Below are 20511 nucleotides of genomic sequence, written 5' to 3'. Positions count from 1 at the left end.
TAAGGCCGATTTTCCTTGAAAAAAAGTAGTTCATTACACAGTAGTATTAAATGCTCTTTTAATTTGACCATCATATGAACGTGAAAATCATAAATTTCTGCTGCTGACTTGATCTTCTACCCTCTTATCTATATGAGCAAATACAAAGACATAAACAAGACAACTCATGTCAGCGAGGACTGGATTGAAGTCAGTAAGGTCTGATCACATTTATTATCCAATTAGAATGATAGATCATAGTAAATACACTGCAACTTCTGTAATTTTTTTCCCAATAATTATCTTTTTTCTTTTTTTTTATGCAGAAAGGCATATCTTAGAATCCAGACTTTTTTTTTTTTTTTTTTTTTTGTTGTTGTTGGTTTGGTTTGGAATGGTGGAAGAGGTCGGTTTGGATTTTTATTTTTTATTTATTCATTTATTTATTTTCAGCAAATGGCAGTGAAAATGAGCATGGTAAAGAAAAAAAAAAGTTACATGGCAATACCATTAATATGTATAAAATGGAACTAAGTCATTTAGGGCCTGTCAAAATCAATCTATATTTTTTCCCAATGAATTCTCTGAGGTTCATTTTAAAACTGTTTCCTTTTGTAACAAACAGGATTCTAATGACTTGATGGTACATAATAGCCCTACACAAAAGGCTAAAGAGTGTTCTGTGATTACAATTAAATACTTCAGTAGACAACAAGGCTCACAAATTAATCATAGGCTGAGCTGAAAATTAATACTTCTGTACAGAAAAGCACATAGTTGAACCTATGTTTTAATTTATCCCTACTCAGCATATCATGAAAGTATGGGAATTTAACAGCACACTAAATTTCACAAGAGTCAAGTTAGCCACAAGAGATAGTTAAACTTGCTTCAAAACTAAATTCCCAAGTACTTTCCATGGCCTTACAGACTTGTCCTGCTCTATTCAATGAATTTATGCTAAAGAATTAAATGGCAAAAAAACTTGCAAGTTCATCCCCTGCAAAAGATTCAAAGGGGTCTAAAATGATTGGGCCTTTAATGACAACCCAGTTGTTGTGAAGGCAAGAAGACAAGGTTTTGCTAATCAGAAAGATACTTTAATTAGTGAGTAGCAAGGAGACCGGGACATACTGTGAGAGTTGTTGTCACAGCGGTTGTGTTATAGTTATATTGTATCTGATAAGGCCAATAGTGTTGTGACTGATAAATTAAATAATCTGGAGTGAATAACAACAAAACAGATCAGTAATCAATACAGACATACTTTTATATAAAAGCTCCTTTAGCAATCTAAGGACTTTGTTCTAGTAATCTTCCCCGCAATGACATTACTTGAAATTATGCCATTTACTGACTCTACCAAGGTAAAATATAGGAGGCTGGAGAAAGATGACCTCAAAAGAACTGGACACCATAGAACTGGGGACCAAAGGCACATATGTGCTGAGGTGAATAAATCCACTACTTATATCCCTAAACTGACACTTACGGTGCAAGTGCATTGTCTGTTTTACCCTGTTGCTCTCCTGTATATAGAATAAGACAGAAGTGCTGGACCAAATTATCTGTTAGTATAAAATAATCTTAAACTGAACTGCACCAATTTACTACTGCAGCTGACATCACCCAGGGATAATCACCCTTTGATTTTAAAACAGAGAGCTGGCTCTGAGGTTATATATATGTGGCCTAGTGCTGGTACTTTGCATTTGGGTGATCTGGCCTACAGAATGGAGCACTGAGAATCACTAGTGTAGACGTATTTCTACCACTGAGTTGGGAACAAAACACCTTAAGCTGACTGTGAGTTTTGCTCATGGATATATATGAGCCACATTATTTAAATATTAGCATTCACAAATATTTATGAACCAAGAAAGCAAGAGCGTAATTAGTAGAGGGTATTTTAATGCTATTTACTTTTTCTTTTAATAATAATAAAAAAATATACAACTGAAAATCAACACTCTCCTCTTCATTGGTTCAGTCTATAGCAAGGTATTACACAAGTTCAATCATTTCAAATACCATACTTAGAGAAAAGAATGCAGAAGACTTCCATGCGATACAGTGAATTTCATGTTAAAATAGCTTAGTTTTAAAATTGCTTTGAAATTACATGTCATAAAGGTTACTGAGACAGTGGGGAGGAGGTTAACTGCAGTGTGACTAGTTCCCCTGGAAGATTTTCCAAACAAAGAAAAAGTAAAGCAGCTCATAACTGGAAGTTGTCCTTATTTTTTTTCCTCTAAAACAATAATAAGGAAGTACAATATTTCTAAGACAAAAAGTCTAATCTATCTTAGAAAAGAGCTAATGTTTGCTGCATATTTTCCATTGTACATTTAAATTATATTTTTAATAAAATACATCTTTAGATCAAAGCTGAAAGAAGTCATCAGTAGTAGGCCAGTGTACTCCAAATTTTTTTATTCTTCCAGATGATGGATGGCATATGTTGTTCAAATTTCCACAATCTCATTCAGTATTGTTTTTCCTCTTCTAGTACTTATAAACAGGAGAACTGGTAGACAAAACAAGAACAAATCCTTGTGTCCAATCATGTGTTTAGATATTCATCAGTTTAATCAGTTCATGCAGTTTTATAATAAATCCAGGAGTGGTAGTGCTGATGATGAAAGGTGGGTTTTGTTTTTCTTTTAAGATGACAGCATGAAATACAGCATTTTGTCTATATCTCAGGCAAAAGAGAAAGCAAAACCTGCCTGCTGAATACTCTGAGAACTCTTTGAGCAGTAAGCTAGGTCCAGGTGACTTTTCATCCTTGAAAATCTGGTCTTTCTGGTCTTAGAATCAGAGCAGAGACAAAGGACTTACTAGGAAAGTTAGAAATGGATTTTATTTAAACCTAGTGGAAACTGTTTGAACTTTCCACTCTTGTAAACATCCACATAATGCCATGAAAAAGTTCATGTATATTGCATTTTTTTTTCCAGTTATCTGTCTATACAAGTTTCTACTTGGATGAGGTTCCTAGAGGTAATGTAGCTCAGACACTCCGTGGCGCCCTCTCAAATTCATGGGTCCTCCTGTTCCTACCTTTTTTATTCTCTTGTAGGTGCTTCCACTTATTTGCATTCACCTGTGCATTGGCAGGCCTTTGACGGCGTTGTTTGCGGTCTCTTTTCCAAACTTGCTCGCAGAACTCATCCATTGTGTTGAGATTGGGGTGATTGATTAACTGCATGAAGTCTCTATACCAGATCTTTTGACTGGGTGTCATGCTATTGGTAGCATCCTTGGTTTTGGAGGCATCACCATCATCTTCTTTATGGAGCAACTCTTCCAGGTGGTCAGTATCAATTACTTCCAGGGCCACTTTGAGCAAAGTTTGCATGAAGCCATGTTCCACAGCATGACAAAAATAAATACCAGAATCTCTCCGTTGAAGACTTCGTAGCAATAGGCCTTGCTCTGTTCGGATCATTCGATCATCCACTTTTATCTGTATTAGAGAAAAGGGGTAATTTCAATAGCTATCTTTTGGATATGTGCAAAATTATCCTCTTAACATACAAGTTCCTTAGTACAGTTCATTTCAGCTAGTAAAATTTGGCCAAAAATCCCAAAACACACATAAATATAATGCCCTTTGCTAGTCATCTGCAGTTATGGCAGAGTCAAATACTCTGGACAAACTATTCTTGTGGTACAAAAAGAGTTTGGAGGATGAAGAATTTACTCTTTAGTCTCTATTGCTACTTGAGAAATATTGGTAGCAGCTCAATTTTGTCAGTAAGATTAGAGAAAATGCCAACACTTAATCAGCTGAGCCAGTATGGATTATTTGTCTCAATTAAAGATGCCATATTTACTATTACCTTTCAGTTAAGCCCAAATATATATGTGGAAAAGGTTCAATTGTTCCCTATTATAGAAGGTGTTCCCTATTTGTAGAAGGTGGTTCAGGGTAACTGGAGAGTTTACAAAGGAACAATAGGGATTCAAGCTGAAATTTTTAATATTCATCAAGTAGCTGTCCAAAATATGATATATTTATGAATGAACAGATATCTAGAAATATAATTCCTTTTTTGAATCTATGTGGAGCTGTGGACAGAGTGGGCACAAATTCATCCGTTGCTCCCTTCACCAAAATATTTTACAATTTATGCAAATAAAGCAAAAAGCAAAAGTATATAAATCAGTTTATTTAACTAAGTGCACGCTTTAAAAAACATGCTTCAGTGTAGTTTGTGTATATTTCCAAATACTTTAATGCAACAGACAAGTTTTTGTTTCCTAGCTTGATCTCTCTACATACCAGAATAGATTATTCTCTTAAGACATATGTGACCTAGCTGGATAGTAAGATGATTTGAGAACCCGAGTAATAGGTTCCCAAGAACCTGAGTAATAACGTAAGAATGTTGGTGACGAGAGAAAGAGGAAAATAATCTGTCAGTTTAGTGAAATGCAACCAGAGAAAGTGAGTGTTTTTTCCTCTATGAATACTGCTTTTTGATGAAAAAGATATGCAAGTTTTCATACTCTTGGGTCTACTACAGTTCCTCATTTCGTCTGTATTATCTGCAGTTCAGTCTTAGAGCATGCAGCACATAGGAGACACTCCTGTTGGACTACCTTTTACACAGTATAATTAGATGAATACAGTCAGCTTTCTCTTTCTTCACTGTTTTATTTTTCACTTTTTTTTTTTTTTTTTTTTTTTTTTTTTTCCCCAGAAGCAACTTTCAAGTCTTTGTAATATTTAAGTTCAATATAATCCGTGTATGATGCTTTAGGTGGTACTTAGCATACTAGATTTTTGTTGATCATCTGTGAAAGGGAATTTTACTATATCTGAGATATCTGAATGAGAAAACAAAACAAAACAAAGCAAAACAAACAAACAAAAACCAGTATGCTTTACAAGGAGTAAACCAGGGACAGACTATGAAAGTTTTCTGATGTAGATCAGTAAAACCTTTTGGAATTTATGGGATTTTATGTAATAAGAGTATGAATATGATGAGGAGCAAGAGAAATTTTAAGATTCCAGGAGAACAACAGCACACTGGACAAATGGACATTATTCTGGGAAGGACACAGGTTCAAATATATCTTCATAGAAAAGATTAGTTGTATCTCTATTTTTTTCTACTGTACCTCTTCTTTGCGGTCATCGTTTTGCTTCTGGAATTGCCAGTAGACTATAGCACGCTGAGATTTTGGACTGCACTCAAGAAATGTGCTGCTGTTCTCTACTCCATAGATAATCTTTTCCTCCACAGTTTGACCACTTGGATTATCTGTAAAGCAAGGGGAAAAGGAAAATAAGAAAATAGGAAAATAGGAAAAAGGAAAGAATGGAAAAGGGAAGGGGAAGGGAAAGGGGAAGAGGAAAATAAATTTAAATGATCAGGAAACAAAAAAATATTAATTAGAAAATGAATTTATTTACAAATTGGGATTCTTTAAGGTGTTTAAACATAATAAGACTCTTAAAGATGAATTTCTCCATATCAACTTGTCCTTGGAAAATCTCCATCACCTCTATTTTTGTAAGCATCCCTTGTAGTTTTTTATTTTTGTATTTTAAATCCTAACAGCTGTTAATATATCAATATGTGAAGTTAATGAATTTTATTGTGAAATTTTGTTCAAACCTCATTTTTATTCATCAAGGAAAACATCTAGGACACGACAAGAATTTTTAATGGCCAACAGTATTCAGTGAGAAAACTCAGGGTGTAGTTGCAGAATGCCTGTAATGATGCCTCCTGGGTTCTATGATCATAATACTTTAGAACAAAGTAATAAAACATGAGGCTATTTAAAAGTAGTATAATGTATTTAGATTATATGGCATTACAGTTTGCTGAAGCTGTTAATGATCAGGAATAATGTTTTTGAGGAAACAATCTTCAATTAATCATTTCCTCTCATAGTGATATATTTTATGGAAATGTAATGAGGTTAATAAACCAGACATTATGGGAGGGGAGAAAGAAAGTTAAACAAATTACTTCCTTTTGTAACAACCATGTTTCAAGATATTCATCAACTTTCTGGAAATATCACATAGCTATAGGACTTATATGGCAATTTGATTCTCCTCCAATACCACAGAGGCTGTAAGGCATCATATTTCAACTCTCCACCTTAGCTCTGTAAAATGCTGTTATGGTTTTAAGTGGCAAGAATACAATAATCCTACAGAGTAGATGGAGACGAAGGGGTTGGTAAACTATTTAACACTGTTTTGATCTCATGGGGTTTCCTGTCTCCTTGCTATTATTTGTTATTCTTTCCATTTTCCATTTTTTGATCTATAGTACTGGATTTTTTTAGGAACTTCTTTTGAAAGAGTTTAACAGGAAAATGATGGCTAATTAAAATATTCTCAAATAAATCATTTGTCACAATGTATTTGCTTTCTCTTAGCCTTTATCATATTGGCCAAGTTCAGCAAACACAAGTTGTTTGCTAGACTACTAAGCCAAAGGTAAAATTGAGCTCCTGGTTTATGTTGACACAGAAATCATGTCTATCCATAATGACTTGAAGCACGATGGAGGATAGGAGGAGGGATGGGGGATAGAATAGGAATTTGTGCTTGCCCAGTTCTCAGTAAGGAAACATCTAATGGCTTATGAATGTTAAGCAAATAGAGATGGATTAGCTTGCTTTCCTCTGCTGGATTATAAAGTTTTCCAGAAAGTAAGCAGGGTATCATATAAACAAGCAACTGAAGCAACTTTTAAGACATTTCTCAGAAACCACATCCCAGTAAAGAATGTCAGTGCAGCTTTAGGCCAGGAAGATGGAGAGCAATGGTAGAATTACTTAGAAAGCAAAGCAACAAAGAAATTTTAATACAGATGGAATAGAATGTAGCCGAGTGTACAAAGGAAAGGCCTGATGGAGCTTGAACAATTTTTTGTCAATAAAAGTGAAGAACTGGAAATATATGAAGAGATTAACTGAATATGACTAGAAATGAAAAGATAATGATTGCAAATGGAAATGTTTGGATGATTACTTATGTCTACTGTATATATTCAACAGAATGATCTAGGTGTCCTTTCTCTTCTGTTTCAAGTTAGGTGCTCTGATTTAGGAACAGAATTCCCATGGCTAAGCAGGCAGCTAGGGATACTCATGCAGTTGACAAGACGCAGTTTTGTGTCTGCACTGGGATGCACAACAGACAACACATGCAGGGCTGTAGCATATAAGACTGCCAGTAGGAAATGTCCCCTTCTTAGCCTATGATCATTTCTTTGGCAAAGATCCTACTGTGCATGAACAGTAGCAAATTTTTAGATATATAAAGGAGTTTCTTCAGGAAAAAAATAGATGCCTAGGATATCCTTAAAATTTGAGAAACTAACCACAGTTTTCATGAAAGTTAGCTTGAAGGGGAATGCTCTGACACTGTTTGAAACTTCTGGGTGGTTTGTTGGATCTCGCCCATGGCATTAAAGTCTGAGATCACATGGTAGGTAGCAGAAGCCCCCTTTCAAGTTGTTCACAGCTCCAGAAAATTTAGCGACAGCCATGAAATGAGAGGGGAAGGTATTAAGAAATCCTTAAAAATTAATTTCTATGATTTAAGGGAGCAGAAAACAGGTCCAAAAATGTCTATAAAGTTCACATAATACTGAGTATGTAGAGTGCAAGAAAGTAAAGCAAAGTGATGGCATAATCACAAGACCAGAGAACAGCTCTTGGACTGAGGGAGAAGGTAAAGAGAGTAGGAAGAAGAATGAAAGACTAGGAAGTTCAGAAGAACAGCTGGAGTAATTAGAAAACTATAGAAGTCACGAAGGTGATTATGAATTTCAACCCAAAATCCTGTCTGAGATCTGCAATTCCCAAAATGAATCCAACAGGATATCAGTTTACTACCCTGATAAATACACAATTTCTGACATAACCAAAGAAGTATGAATGGGTTTGCAGATGAATGCATCTGATTTTACAGACAAACAAGGAGCAGTTCTCTGAGCTCTCCCTGCGATGACTTACCTAAGAAAAGGTTCCACCTCACTTACAAATTATTCAAAACAAACATACATACAAACAAACAAACAAACAAAAAAAACACCTTGATAAATTACTTGATAGCACTAGGATGGAATAATTAAAAAAAAAAAAATGTTCTTTGGCTGACACAAAGTTGTTTATGTTTTTAAATTCAAACACTAATATCTGGCCAAATGCATGTACAATTGAGGATCCTCAGCTTTCTCTATTGTTGCTGCATACCATGTCTTATGGATTTGCACAAAAGAACTGAGAGAGCTAATTAAACCTTATTAAGCAGTATTGCTTCTGACTGATATCTAGGTAAATTTCCACAATGTCTTTAAAAGTGACTTGTATACTAAGAGACTGTGTTTTTTGTTTGTTTGTTTGTTTTGTTCCTGCAGAGGAATGTGTAGAAATGTAGTGCTGGAGCTCATTCTTGGCTATAAAAATTCCCAATTCTACCTGTGTTGTCCAAGAAACTACTGGTCATAACCAAGGAAAAAAAAATAACATAAATTGGCAAAGTTCATGGACCATGTAGCTGTCTGTATACTGCATGATGCACTTTTCCATATGTAAATAATCTAGGGAAATTTTACAGATTCAAAGCTTAGAATTAATTTGCAGAAAAATCAATTCTAGAACAATCTAAAGCATTCATTGTATAAGACATTTTGACAGTGCATCCAGTTTTTTGTTTGTTTGTTTGTTTTTTTTTTAAAGTTTTACCTATTTTGACAAAGCTGTATTAAAACTCCTTGTGGTCAAGAGTAGTATATAATAGCTTTTACCTGATCCTGAGTTCTCATGCTTTTTGTCATAAAAAAAAAAAAAAAAAAAAAAAAAAAACTGCACAAGATTACTCTCTTTTCTTTGGATAGAAGTTATATTTTCAGACAAATACGTTTTCCAGGGGAAGGTTAAAAAAAAAAATTAAAAAGTGTTTTGAATTACTTTCCTGGTCTATAAAGATGGGGAACAGACCTAAAATTGTATAAAATACAGCTAGCAAGGGGAAGAGAATGTTAAAAATAAAATGGACCTGTGGTAGCTAATTCATCATGAGTAGCTTAAAGAAGGAGAAAGAAAAAAAAAAAAAAAAGGTGAAAGTAATGTCTAAGACATGCTGCTTTCAGGAATAAAATCCACCACATGTTGTGACTGATGTAATTTCGTATTGGGAAACCAATATGTCATCTCAACCCCAATAGCCAGTTGTCTCATCTGCTATCTGATGTCTATTACTAGATATCATTTAAGTGAAAAATTATGAACTTTCTACTAGTCCACATTGCCAAATTCAAATTAATCTAACTGTGCATTCATGAGTTCTCAAAATGTGACAATTGTATATTGATCATAGTCCATTCATGAACTTTCCCAAGTCCTTTATTCTGAGTAACTTGGCCTGAGTCTGAAAATGATGAAGCAAAAAGAAAAGCTACAGTAATATTAACTATGATTTTCAAATAATTAAAAAGGAATATAGAGAAAATTGTTACTGATAGATGGTAGTTGTGAATTGTAGCTGACACAAGAGATATGGATTATTAGTCGTTGTTGCTATTATAAGAACTAGAGAAGAACTAGAGGACATAAGGGTTTTGAGATATCTCCATGTTCCCCCACCTCTACTTTATTTATCCCAGAAATCTGTTCAATAGTTTAACTATTTTAACTATTTTAACTATTTTAACTATTTTAACTATTACAGATATAACTTTTTTTTTTTTTTTTTTTTTTTTTTTTTTTTTTTCCCCAGCAGAGGGAAGTGTTGCCTAAGTGTTTGCCCTTCATGTAGGGCAAAAAGTACATTTTTCATTTTCTGAGTGAAGATCTTTTGAAGAGTTTGGCAACAAATTAGTAACTGTGAAGTTCATGAGCCAAGCAATTCAAGAATGGAAGATCTGGTCAATACAGTATGTGAAAATAAAACAACAAAAGTAAAAGATGTCAAGGAAAACTGAAAGCATACTGAAAGCACACAGGACTGGCCTACTACATGGAACATCCTGATGGTAAGAGCTGTTAGGGTGTCACCTACAACAAAGGCCATTCCATATTTAGCAAAGGTGCTTAAATTATGTGCTTGTTTATCATCACATTCAAACTATATGAAGTAACATGTATGTACTTGCTGTTTTGAAGGTGATATTATTATTTTCTGACATAATGCACCTAGCCTGATAGTGTGATATAAGGTAAGTGAATCAGAAAATAAAATAATAATAATAATTAAAACTGTTAACTGAGATAATATTTTTTAGTGTCTGAACCAGGCTGCTGTAATAAATTGAGACAATTGATATATTATGTTCGTCTGTACAAAATGTTCAAGACAATTTCTCCAACAAACCATTCACGTGCTTCCTATTCTACTTATGCAGTGCAGAGTCTGTAAATTCATGCAAATTTGTTGTAATTTAGCCATTCCCATAACTCACCATGATGCTGCAGATCTGAGCAGTGGGTAAGAGGGTCTCCATTTCGGATGTCTTGTCGTCTTGTACGTCTGTAAGTATTATATTTTAAAATTACTAGCGACCTCAGTGGTCAGCATTCACTTTTGCCAATAAATGGAACATATATATATATAATCACATGTCACAAGTGCATCTAATCAACATGATGAAGGAAGTCATCTTATTATTATATTCTATGTATTATCATAGTTCATCAGCCTCTACACTTACAGATAAAGTCTTCAGGATCTGGTAAATGCATGCCTCTTGTACTGACCCTATGAAGTACATTTTAACTTTGTAGGTAAAATTAATCAGAGACAAATTAATGACTTGATTCATAGACACTGGGACTGTTATAAGGTATCAAAGCATAAACAGTAAAGTTGAGCATGCACCAAAACCATGAAGAAGACATAGCTTTTCTGCAAGCACAGAATACTATAACTGCAATGGTATCTTTTAGTTAAAATGACATATTAGAATGAATGGCTTTTAAAGAATGTCAAAAAGTTGTATTTTCTACAAAATCTAAATTAAATTAAGTAGATGATCTCAGCCACTGCAGACTAATGTATGTGTAAAACATTTAATGTATGTATTGCAAATGGCTTTGACTTCAGAGTAACTAAATAAAACACTTAAACAGGAAGATTTAGATACGATTCTGAAGTCTTTCCACAGTTCGATCTCCGCTAGCAATTTTGGAAAACAAACTGTGCTAAAATCTGTGCTAAAAATACTCTATTTCACAGGAGAAAGCTTTTAAATATAATTTTATTTTGCATTTGTTCTCTCTTTGTCTGCTCCTATTTTTATTTAAATAGCTGTGACAGAAAATTCAACTGAGCCACAGAAAAGGGTTTCATATTAGAAAGAAGAACAAGGCAAACAAAGATGTGTTTCAAGTGTGAGCATTTTACTTTAGGAATCAGAGAAAGCCTAAGGGCTTGCAAAATTAGAGGAGAACAAAGAGGATTAAGCTTCTGAACAATGCTGTGATTTCAGATTATAGCATCCAGCAACGGATATACAAAAGTCGAGTAGCCTTGTAAAAAGCACTGCTGGTCACTCCCTTGTGGCAATAGCCCACATTTTAAAAAGCCATTGTTGTGCAGCACAGAGACCATCTCTCTTCAGTTCACTAGCCCTATTTGCAATCTCTAAGAGCCCAGCATCAGCACATACTAAGAGTTTTCAGAGGCACCATCAACTGCACAGCTGACTCCTCTTGGCTGAAATATATATATATTTCTTCAACTGAAAACTACTGAAATGTTAAAACTGAAATTGTGTATATGAAGTATGGCAACAATTTCAAAAAAAATAGAGAACGTGCATTCTTGATGTCTTTCTGATTTAAAAAATAAATAAAAAAAAATGTTCCTAGTGAATCAGATCTTAGCATACTTTAATAAGAATGATTTTTTTGTTGATTGATATGATTCAAAAATATACTGATCCTAATTTCAGATATCTTCTTTATAGTACTGTTTACCAACAAATAGAAATATCCCCAAGACTTAAGGAACCATACAATTACATTACTCCCTCTAAATTTTGAAAAGCAGTATATTTATAGGGTACTATTTGTAGGAAAAAAGCCTGTGGAAAGATTCATATTACTCATATAGTAAATAATATTAATATTACTATATAGTCAATGGAATTTGGATGTGATGTTTAGTTAGACTCTCAGGAAAATGTTGCACATATCAGTATTGTATCAACATGATGATTTATGAAATATGAACCAGAACATATCTGCATGGGGCAGAGCTAAGTGGTCACAGTACAGGAGATCTAAACTGTCATTTAAAATTCTTAAATATACAAAGAAAGAGAAGTAAACCAAAACCATGGCTCATAAATGTTCATTTTTAAACAAAAAAAAAACAACAACAACAACAAAAAAAACTATTAACAAAGCATCTGTGCAAATGCCTCAGGACTCCACTTTCCCAATATTTCTGGAGCCTAAAATTGCAGACATTCATTATTTGGAAAATGATGACATTTAAGCTGTTTTCCACAATGCTGATTTTGTCACAGATGCATTCAAAGCTGGCTTGGGACAGTGGGTACAGCAGGTACCAGGTAAATAGCTGATACCCCCGCCCCCACATCAGTAGACTTTTTATTCTAATTTATTATTTTATATTCTAATTTATTATTTTATATTTTTACTACTGTGTTCCTACCACAAATTTGAAATTAGCCCTGTAGCTGAGAAACTTGACAAGCTCTTCATTTGGGATGGGTTCTCTTTCTCCTTTTTACTTATTTTCTAAAGAATTTCAGGAAAAAAAAAAAAAAAGTCTCAGATTAACTCAGCTTCCTGGTGCAAAAATAGAACCTGATGTTCATTCTATAAGCAGCTTTTTCTTTTAACATCAGTAGTTGTTTAGGATGCATTGTAATGCAAACCTTGAAACTTTAATCCTCACCATCTGAAAAGTCTGGGACACAAATGTTACTTCCCGCCCCATACTACATTTCTTCTCCTAAAACAACCAATTCAAATCTGGAATTCTGAATCCTGAAACTCCCAGCTAAGTATTTGTTAACATTAATTTTAAGATATATATAAAGGGTCCTTACATGTATAAATGCTTGTACTCCTTGTTTCTTAATATTAACATGTTTTCATCTTTGGCTTAGCCAATTTATCATGGGAATCTCAACACTACGCCAGTGTCTGTTCTTATTTGCAAGTGGTTATCAATTCAGTTATGTTATTCCTAATTTCTACTTCAGTAACTAACAGCAGTTTAGTAACTATATGCTTTAAGAGAAAGAATTCTAGAAACAAAGGAAAGTAAAGAAAATATGATTTAAAATTTTCAGAACAGGCAACTAGGACTTGTAAATTCTTATAAAAATGCTGTTTTTTACTTGCAGAGTCTGCTTTCCCTTAACCTTTACATTGCAAAGCCTTCAACATTAGTGCAGTGAAAGTAAAATAACAGTTTTTCTGATCTGGGAGTGTTTAGACATATATCAACAAATATAAATTATACTTTACAATAATAATAATGTTATATAAAATTAAATAACTTTCCATTAATGTTCAAAACACATTAGAAATATTTTCTTTGAATTATGATTTATGAAAATGTAGGATTATTTAGTTGGTTGAGCAGTGTTTTATTATTATTATTATTATTATTATTATATAAACACCCTTTCTTATGTTACAGAAAATCATTTTTTTCTTGTTTATTACTGAATAAAAAGTTACAAATACATTTCAGAAACAATACTTCTCTGAATATTTTTTTACAACAGTTTCTAAGCCAACCAAAGAAATAGCAGTATTCACTTTAAATCAACCAAGACTTCGTATTGCTCGTAGCTCCCACAATTATGTTTTCTTTGGAATAGAAAAGACTCCACTTAACCATCCCATGAAAAATCTCCAAAGCCCTCTGGTCATATTGAGATCATCAGTTAAAACAAATAGTAAACCATGCAGACATCTGAAACTGGCCCTACCTCTTAGCAGTGGGGAAGTAACGTGAGCAAGATGAACCATCCCAGGCACAGTAAGGGTCTCTCGCGAGACAACACTCAGCACACGCTTTTCCATACACATCACAGCGGTGTAAAGGAAGCTGTGAAACTCCAGTGGCAGAGCCAATGTAGAGCTGTTGCTGTGACAAAAGTAAAAATAAATAAATAAATAAATAAATATATTTGCAAATTGCCAGGTCTTTGCTAGGAAAGCCTAAAATATTTACTGTAAAATAAAAAATGCAATAAAGGATTGAGATCCTGTTGTACACTAAAGGAATGAGAATTGTCCTCTGGTTAAAAAATCAAGTAGGAATGACTGATTTTTTAAATGAAATTCTCAGAGGCTTCTCTAAAAAGAAAAAAATATATATATTGTATTTTTTCTTTTTCTTTCCTTGTATTCAGATCCCCTTACTGGATAGTGCTACAATCAGTGACAGAAAACAAGGAAGAATATTATTGTAGTTTTCATTTTTTACAATAAATAAATAGACAACTTTCACTTCCATTTCCTATATATAACTTAGATTTGAGTATGTGCGGGGGGAATTCTAAAGTAAATTATATCAGACAGATGCTGAGATATTTCAGCTTGGAAGTGCTGCCATGCGTGCACTTCTTTGCATGTCTAGTAATTCTGATGCTTCATACTCTTTTATGCAGGTCACACACTTTCATTAAAACATACATTTAATGAGGGAAGATGGCATACTTTATTTTGAATGAAAAACAGTGTTGAATGAAAGATGGAGTCCAAAGGTAGAGAGGAGTTGCAAAGGAAAAAAGTGATGCAAACAAAACGACGTATCATTTGTAGTGCATCACAACAGAATATCTTGTCTCTCTCAGTTTGCTCTTTGATATCAAATTGAGGTGGTCCATTCAGGAGGCTGGTCCCAAGAGAGGCATGAGGAAACTGAACTACTAATCCCATATGAAAGTCCAGACATATTTCAGCTTAACACTAATTCACAAATTGAACAAGTATGAGTGTAGTAAGCAAATATACTTAATTCTAAGATATATATAAAAATAAAATGATGTAATCCTTCTGTTTTGAAAACACTGACACTTATTCTATTAAAAGCTGTCCAGCACCCATCGTGGAGCAATTGAAACTTCTCTTTTGAAGTTATCACTCCAACCAATCCCAACAAGAAAATGATTTGTTTTGTTTTGTTTTTCCTTAGAAAATATGTCTTGCTGGTGTGACAAAATAGTTTTTCAAGAAATATCAAAATTCTTTATCTCCTGCATTGTGATTCCCAGAGGTACCAATTCCAGGAAATTCAGGGATGGAAGGCGGCTGAGATTACCTATCTACTGGAAACGATGAGCACAGGATACCAGAAAAACTTAAAGTGTTCAAAAAAGGTGTTAAATTCTTTGAGAGACACAGCAGTTTGGCAGTTTTAACAGACATATGAACTATAACAGAAACATCCCTTGCCTTCATGTAAACATCAGTAGTTTTTAAAGGAAAATATGTCAAGGAAAAATATCCAAAAGAAAATTAACTGGTAAATTGGAAACTAAGCCCTATTTAAGCAGCTGCTTCCATCTATTATTGTGCCGTAGCTGAGCTGTAAAAACATGTTCTTTTGGGCAACAGTCTCTGACCACACAGATCTCTCCACAAAGCCTTCACTGTATGTAACAGTCCCCAGCTAGTGTATCCTTGAGAAGCAGATGACAGGCAACAGACATGATGGTCTGATTTTCTCTAATTTAAGTCGCTTAATGAAGTTCCCAGCTTAGGGGTACATTCTGCAGTAAAAAGAGCAGCAATTCAAATCATAGGTGACCTAATCATTTCTCAAGGGATGCCTTTTCTTTTTACTGATTATAGAGGCAGCATAGGTCAAATTAGAACTTCACTTAAGTATCTTAAATGTCCAGATGGTATTGATCTGGGTCCTATGTAATTGAAGCATTAATATATATGTATGTGTATATGTGTGTGTGTAGCAATGTGTGGTGCAGCCAATATAAAAATGAACCCAGAGAATGCATATGGGAAAATAAAGTATGGTGTAATGGTTTCTTACACACCCCTATAACCAATTTCATTTTGTCAAAGAGCCCTCTCTAATTTCTAATAAATGTCTTTAGAATTAGAGAATTACCAGAAACACACAAGAAAAAAAAAAAAAAAAAAAGAGAGAGAGAAAGAAAAAAAGAAAGAGGCCAAAATACGGTTACTTAAAGTCTCTACTCCTTGTAAGTAAGTTCATAAAGTTCAGTCACTGAACTATAGCATGTGTTTTAGGTGCTGCACAGCCTGAAGGCTGCTGCCCTGTTTGCTGCTCTTCTGATCATAGTTTTAGACTCCAGCTGGTGATCATTATTCTGGACAGTGATAATATATAAATCCAGGCAGTATGAAATTCAGAAAGTAGTAATAGAATGTTTTGCATCAATGGTCTGACTTTGCCATACACAGACAAACTGCTTTTTGGGAAAAAACTGTCTCCCAAGTGGTTTTTAATTTAATAAATCATCTGATTAACAGATCAAAATAGAGAGAAATAATTAAAAAACAACAACAGCAACAACAAACAATCTTCTAAAAATCCTTGCAGAGGTATCATTACTCCAGTGAAGCTGGGGAGATTAACATTTTAAGCAATATAAGGATTTCTCTGCCGTATTGTACTTGCCAAAAAGCAATCTTTCCCTAGCATTTGGAGGAAGAGATAGCCGAGAATTTTGCATTTCCAATTAAAAAAAAAAGAAATAATAATAATAATAAAAGAATGTCAAAAAGAAGAACTTAGGCAGAATTTTAAAAATGAGGTTTAAGGAGCAGAGACTCAAATCACACTGAATTTCATTTTACATCTTAAAAGGTAACTCTCTAACCCAGAAGAGTTCAGGAGATTGTTTAAGTGACAGATATATTTTGGATAGGTCCTTCCTTCCCATATGCTCTCTATGGACAGAATTGGTGATGTCTGATTAATATTCAATACATCGAAGGTACATTGTAGGAAGTAGGATATATAGGCAGTCATTAAGGTCTTTTTGAATGTCTCTGCCTTGTCTTCGATTGAATATGTTATGGAGGAGAAAAAAAAAAAAAGTTTTTATTTTTATTTTTATTTGTGTGTGTGTGTGTGTCTGTTTTGTTTTGTTTTGTTTTGTTTTCCATCTTAAGGGCTTTTTGAAGCAGAGAATCATAAACATGACCCTGAGGAAAAGATGGGAGTTTGCTCTACAAAAAATCACCTTCTATTGGAAGCCAAGCCTGACTTTTTGGCCTGCTTCCACATTTTTGATTCAAGAGGAAATATAGAGTCCCACCAGACAGACTCAGGGACTCACTGGAAGCCGGGCTCCCACGGAGCTATGAATTTAGATGGCTGCAGGGTGACTCTAGGATTCTCTTTTCTTAAAGTAGGTGTCTACTGTTAACTATGCATAAGTCACTCGAGCAATAATGCTACATTAAGGATGCTCTTAGAAGGAATATGTAGCTTCAGTTAGAAAATATAAACACAATTCCTGTGAGTTAAAGACAAAAAAGCTGAGAAAGACTGTTTAAAGACAGTCTAAATCTGCACGTAAAGGCTGAATTTCCTTACTAAAAGTCACTCTGTCCCGAGAGCCAAATTTGTATTTATATAGAGAAGCATGAAAGCCTTAAAGTTTTATATCATTTAAATCTTTATCTAAACTCTGATTCTGAGGAATTTGTAGATTTTGTTCTTTAGCTGGAAGGATCAAGTGTAACATATCATATTGGTGTGACAGCAAAAGAGATAGCTTCAAACATCTAGCTTAGTAACAAAATTCAAAAATAAGAAGAAACTCCATGTGCCATGTTTTTATAGTAAGATAAAAAAAAAAAATAGTGAAGAAAATAAAATGGTGTCCTTAAAAGTATTCAATAAGAACTGTTATTTTTACTGTTTGCATTTCATGCTTCTGCTTTCTACAATGCATGAAGTTATAGCGCTGTTTATATGAAAAACACTGTGATTATCAGAACACAAGGAGTAAAGTGTTTGAATTGTAAAACTACAGTATTTTGAAAACCTAAATATAAAATGGAAACATGTTGCCAAATACTTGATACAGAGACACATTGCCAAAAGCTTGTCATACTGTATCATAATTCTGTCATTTTATCCTGAGGCTGGTTGATTTTTCATGAGCTTAACTGTGCCTGATTAACTTGTGTTTTATGTTCTTTTTTAGCTTTAGACAATTTTAGTTGTGTACATTAGTTTTCAAAAGACTCAGGGAAAATCATAATCTCTCCTGAATAACTAAAGACACTTTGAAGAAGAGATTGTACTAAAATATGTCTCATTATCAAATATGATTGGCTGCTTTAAGGGAATGTACTTATAAAAATAATTCAAAGCAGAACATTTTGGTATGAAATGAACATATATACAACTTGACAGGTTTGTTTTTAAATATCTCAGTATTCAATAGCACTTTTTTTTTCCTGCCATTTTTGTTGTTTTAGGTGATAAACTATGTCAAAAAAGTGGCCCCAAACAAAACGTTTTCTGTCAAATACACGAATGCTTCAGACAACTTTCCTACATACAGTGAATTCAACTTCTGTTTAATAGTGAACAGAGAGATAAATTACCTAAATCTTATTTAGAACACATACATCTTTTACTGCACCTAAACCTGCAAGTAATACCAAATCTCCTTTTTACTGAGAATGACATTCATGGAAAAATTAATGAGTGTGAACAAGTCACTGGTATTTACAGAACATTTATTTATTTACATACTTATTTATTTTGAACTGAGGCAATGCATATCTAGTTTAAGTAGACTAAGTTGCCCTGGTATACTCCCACAGTCTGCAATGATCAGTATCTTAAGGGCTTTCTGATGCAGAAACAACATTTTTTTCCTCACTACTCCTTGGTACATTCTCCCATCAGGGTTCTAATTCCTTTTTGCAGCCACCAAAGGGTTTGCAAAACTGAGTGCCATGGTCATTTCCACAGAGTGTGTCGGGCCAAAGGGTATCTTCTTTTGCATATTTTACATATCTCTCTGATTAGCCTCTGGGGGAAAGAAACACCATGCAACTCATGATTTTACCATGCTGTATCATCCTTATCATCAAGTCCCTACCTGTTTGTAGGCTGCACCATTTTAGAGACTGGGAAGTCTTCATTTATTTTGTGTCTCTTCACAGAGACCATTCTGCACTTTGTTCATCCTAGGGCTTCTTCATATTCCACTACCTCTTTTCTGGTGGGATCAGAAGTGGTTCTGGTAATAATCTCTTCTGGTGATACTTTCTTCTAACATTACTTCCATGCCTAACTAGAGCCAGGGATCTCTGTCACATGAATTGAATTTCCATTTATAACATTGGCTTTGGTAGAATCTGCTAACAATGCTACAGAGTAGAACTGGTTCCATTAATGCAAAGGACCAAGTTTGGGCACTCCTTTAGAACAGTTTCTCTGTCATGAAATTCAATATGTGGATTTTTTCTTGAGATCCTCCATCTGATTAATTTGTGTTTAGTTTCCACCTTACCAGTAAGTACCACAGACTAGGATTTTCCTTTCACCTTTGCATGTCACATTTTCCTGAGAAACTACTGATGTTTATGTAAAAGGATGGGGTGCTGCTGCTGTAATTAATTTGTCCCTACTAACTGCCAAGTTACTGTCTCTAAAAGACAGAGGCCAATAAATATTTAAAAGTGATTTAAAGTTTGTGCATATAGTACCTGTTTTGTGGAAATCTTCATTGCTGAAATAACAGTGGGCTCCTAGGGGGGGGAAAGAGTTAAAATATAAAATGAGCTCTATAAATACAGAAGTTCTGGTAGAACACTATTTGCCTAACTTAGAAAACCTGAAATTAAACTAGACATTCTTTAGTAATGGTCCTTCTTGCTGTCTTTTGCAGTGGAATATTTTCTAGTTGTGAGTGAATTAGAATGCATGTACATATCTCTCTGATGCTACGTTGATTGTAGACATAGTTTCGCATCATTGTTACAGTTTCAAAGCGATTAGTTTGTTACTAGTTTCACATTTTGAAATTAAATTCATCTTTTAATATTTTAATAAGCTGCATTTAAATAACTTCCCAGAAAATATAAAAATAATAATGTCTAAAAAAATGTAGATACTACATATTAAAGATTATAACACTGAAATAAATAATACTTTTTAACCATATAAATGTGAAAAAAAAACATTTCTGAAAAATCTTTTCTTGTAAGAACAAACCATAATCACAAGCATAATCTTGTTGACTGTGCTGCACTATTCACATAAAAAAAATAAAAATCTTCATATTACAGAATTCAGAATGAAAACAGACAAGAAGTTTTGTTTATTTGTTTGCTTGTTTGTTTGTTTCCCGTGCTGGAATATCCATTATTTAATCAACCAAATGGGTCACTAGGAGAATTATTCCTCTCTTGGCTGTATCTATACTCTTAATTACATTTATCTGTATCAAACCCCTATCTACTTTCTTATATAACATACTGTAGCAAATATTTAATAAAGTATATTTAGATTTGATTAAAAGTATATTATTTATATGTTTT

General features: G+C 33.8%; 1 protein-coding gene across 2 annotated transcripts in view; it reads right to left on the bottom strand.

Moving 5' to 3' along the window:
* Window positions 1-1908: 1908 nt before the first annotated feature.
* The window catches only part of SEMA3A (semaphorin 3A), a 331696-nt gene continuing 313093 nt past the window's right edge, over window positions 1909-20511 (bottom strand). For both annotated transcript variants that reach the window (XM_035335582.1, XM_035335573.1), the window contains 5 exons: window positions 19678-19719; window positions 13938-14095; window positions 10425-10492; window positions 5113-5255; window positions 1909-3448 (listed from right to left, as the gene is read on the bottom strand). In XM_035335582.1, the coding sequence (XP_035191473.1) occupies window positions 2993-3448; window positions 5113-5255; window positions 10425-10492; window positions 13938-14095; window positions 19678-19719 (867 nt within the window). In that variant the 3' untranslated portion in view covers window positions 1909-2992. The remainder of the gene's footprint in view (window positions 3449-5112; window positions 5256-10424; window positions 10493-13937; window positions 14096-19677; window positions 19720-20511) is intronic.

This window comes from Oxyura jamaicensis, chromosome 1, assembly GCF_011077185.1.
Source record: "Oxyura jamaicensis isolate SHBP4307 breed ruddy duck chromosome 1, BPBGC_Ojam_1.0, whole genome shotgun sequence".
Classification (NCBI taxonomy): domain Eukaryota; kingdom Metazoa; phylum Chordata; class Aves; order Anseriformes; family Anatidae; genus Oxyura; species Oxyura jamaicensis.
The sequence above is the reverse complement of the archived record's forward strand: the minus strand, read 5'-3'. Positions and strand labels throughout refer to the sequence as shown.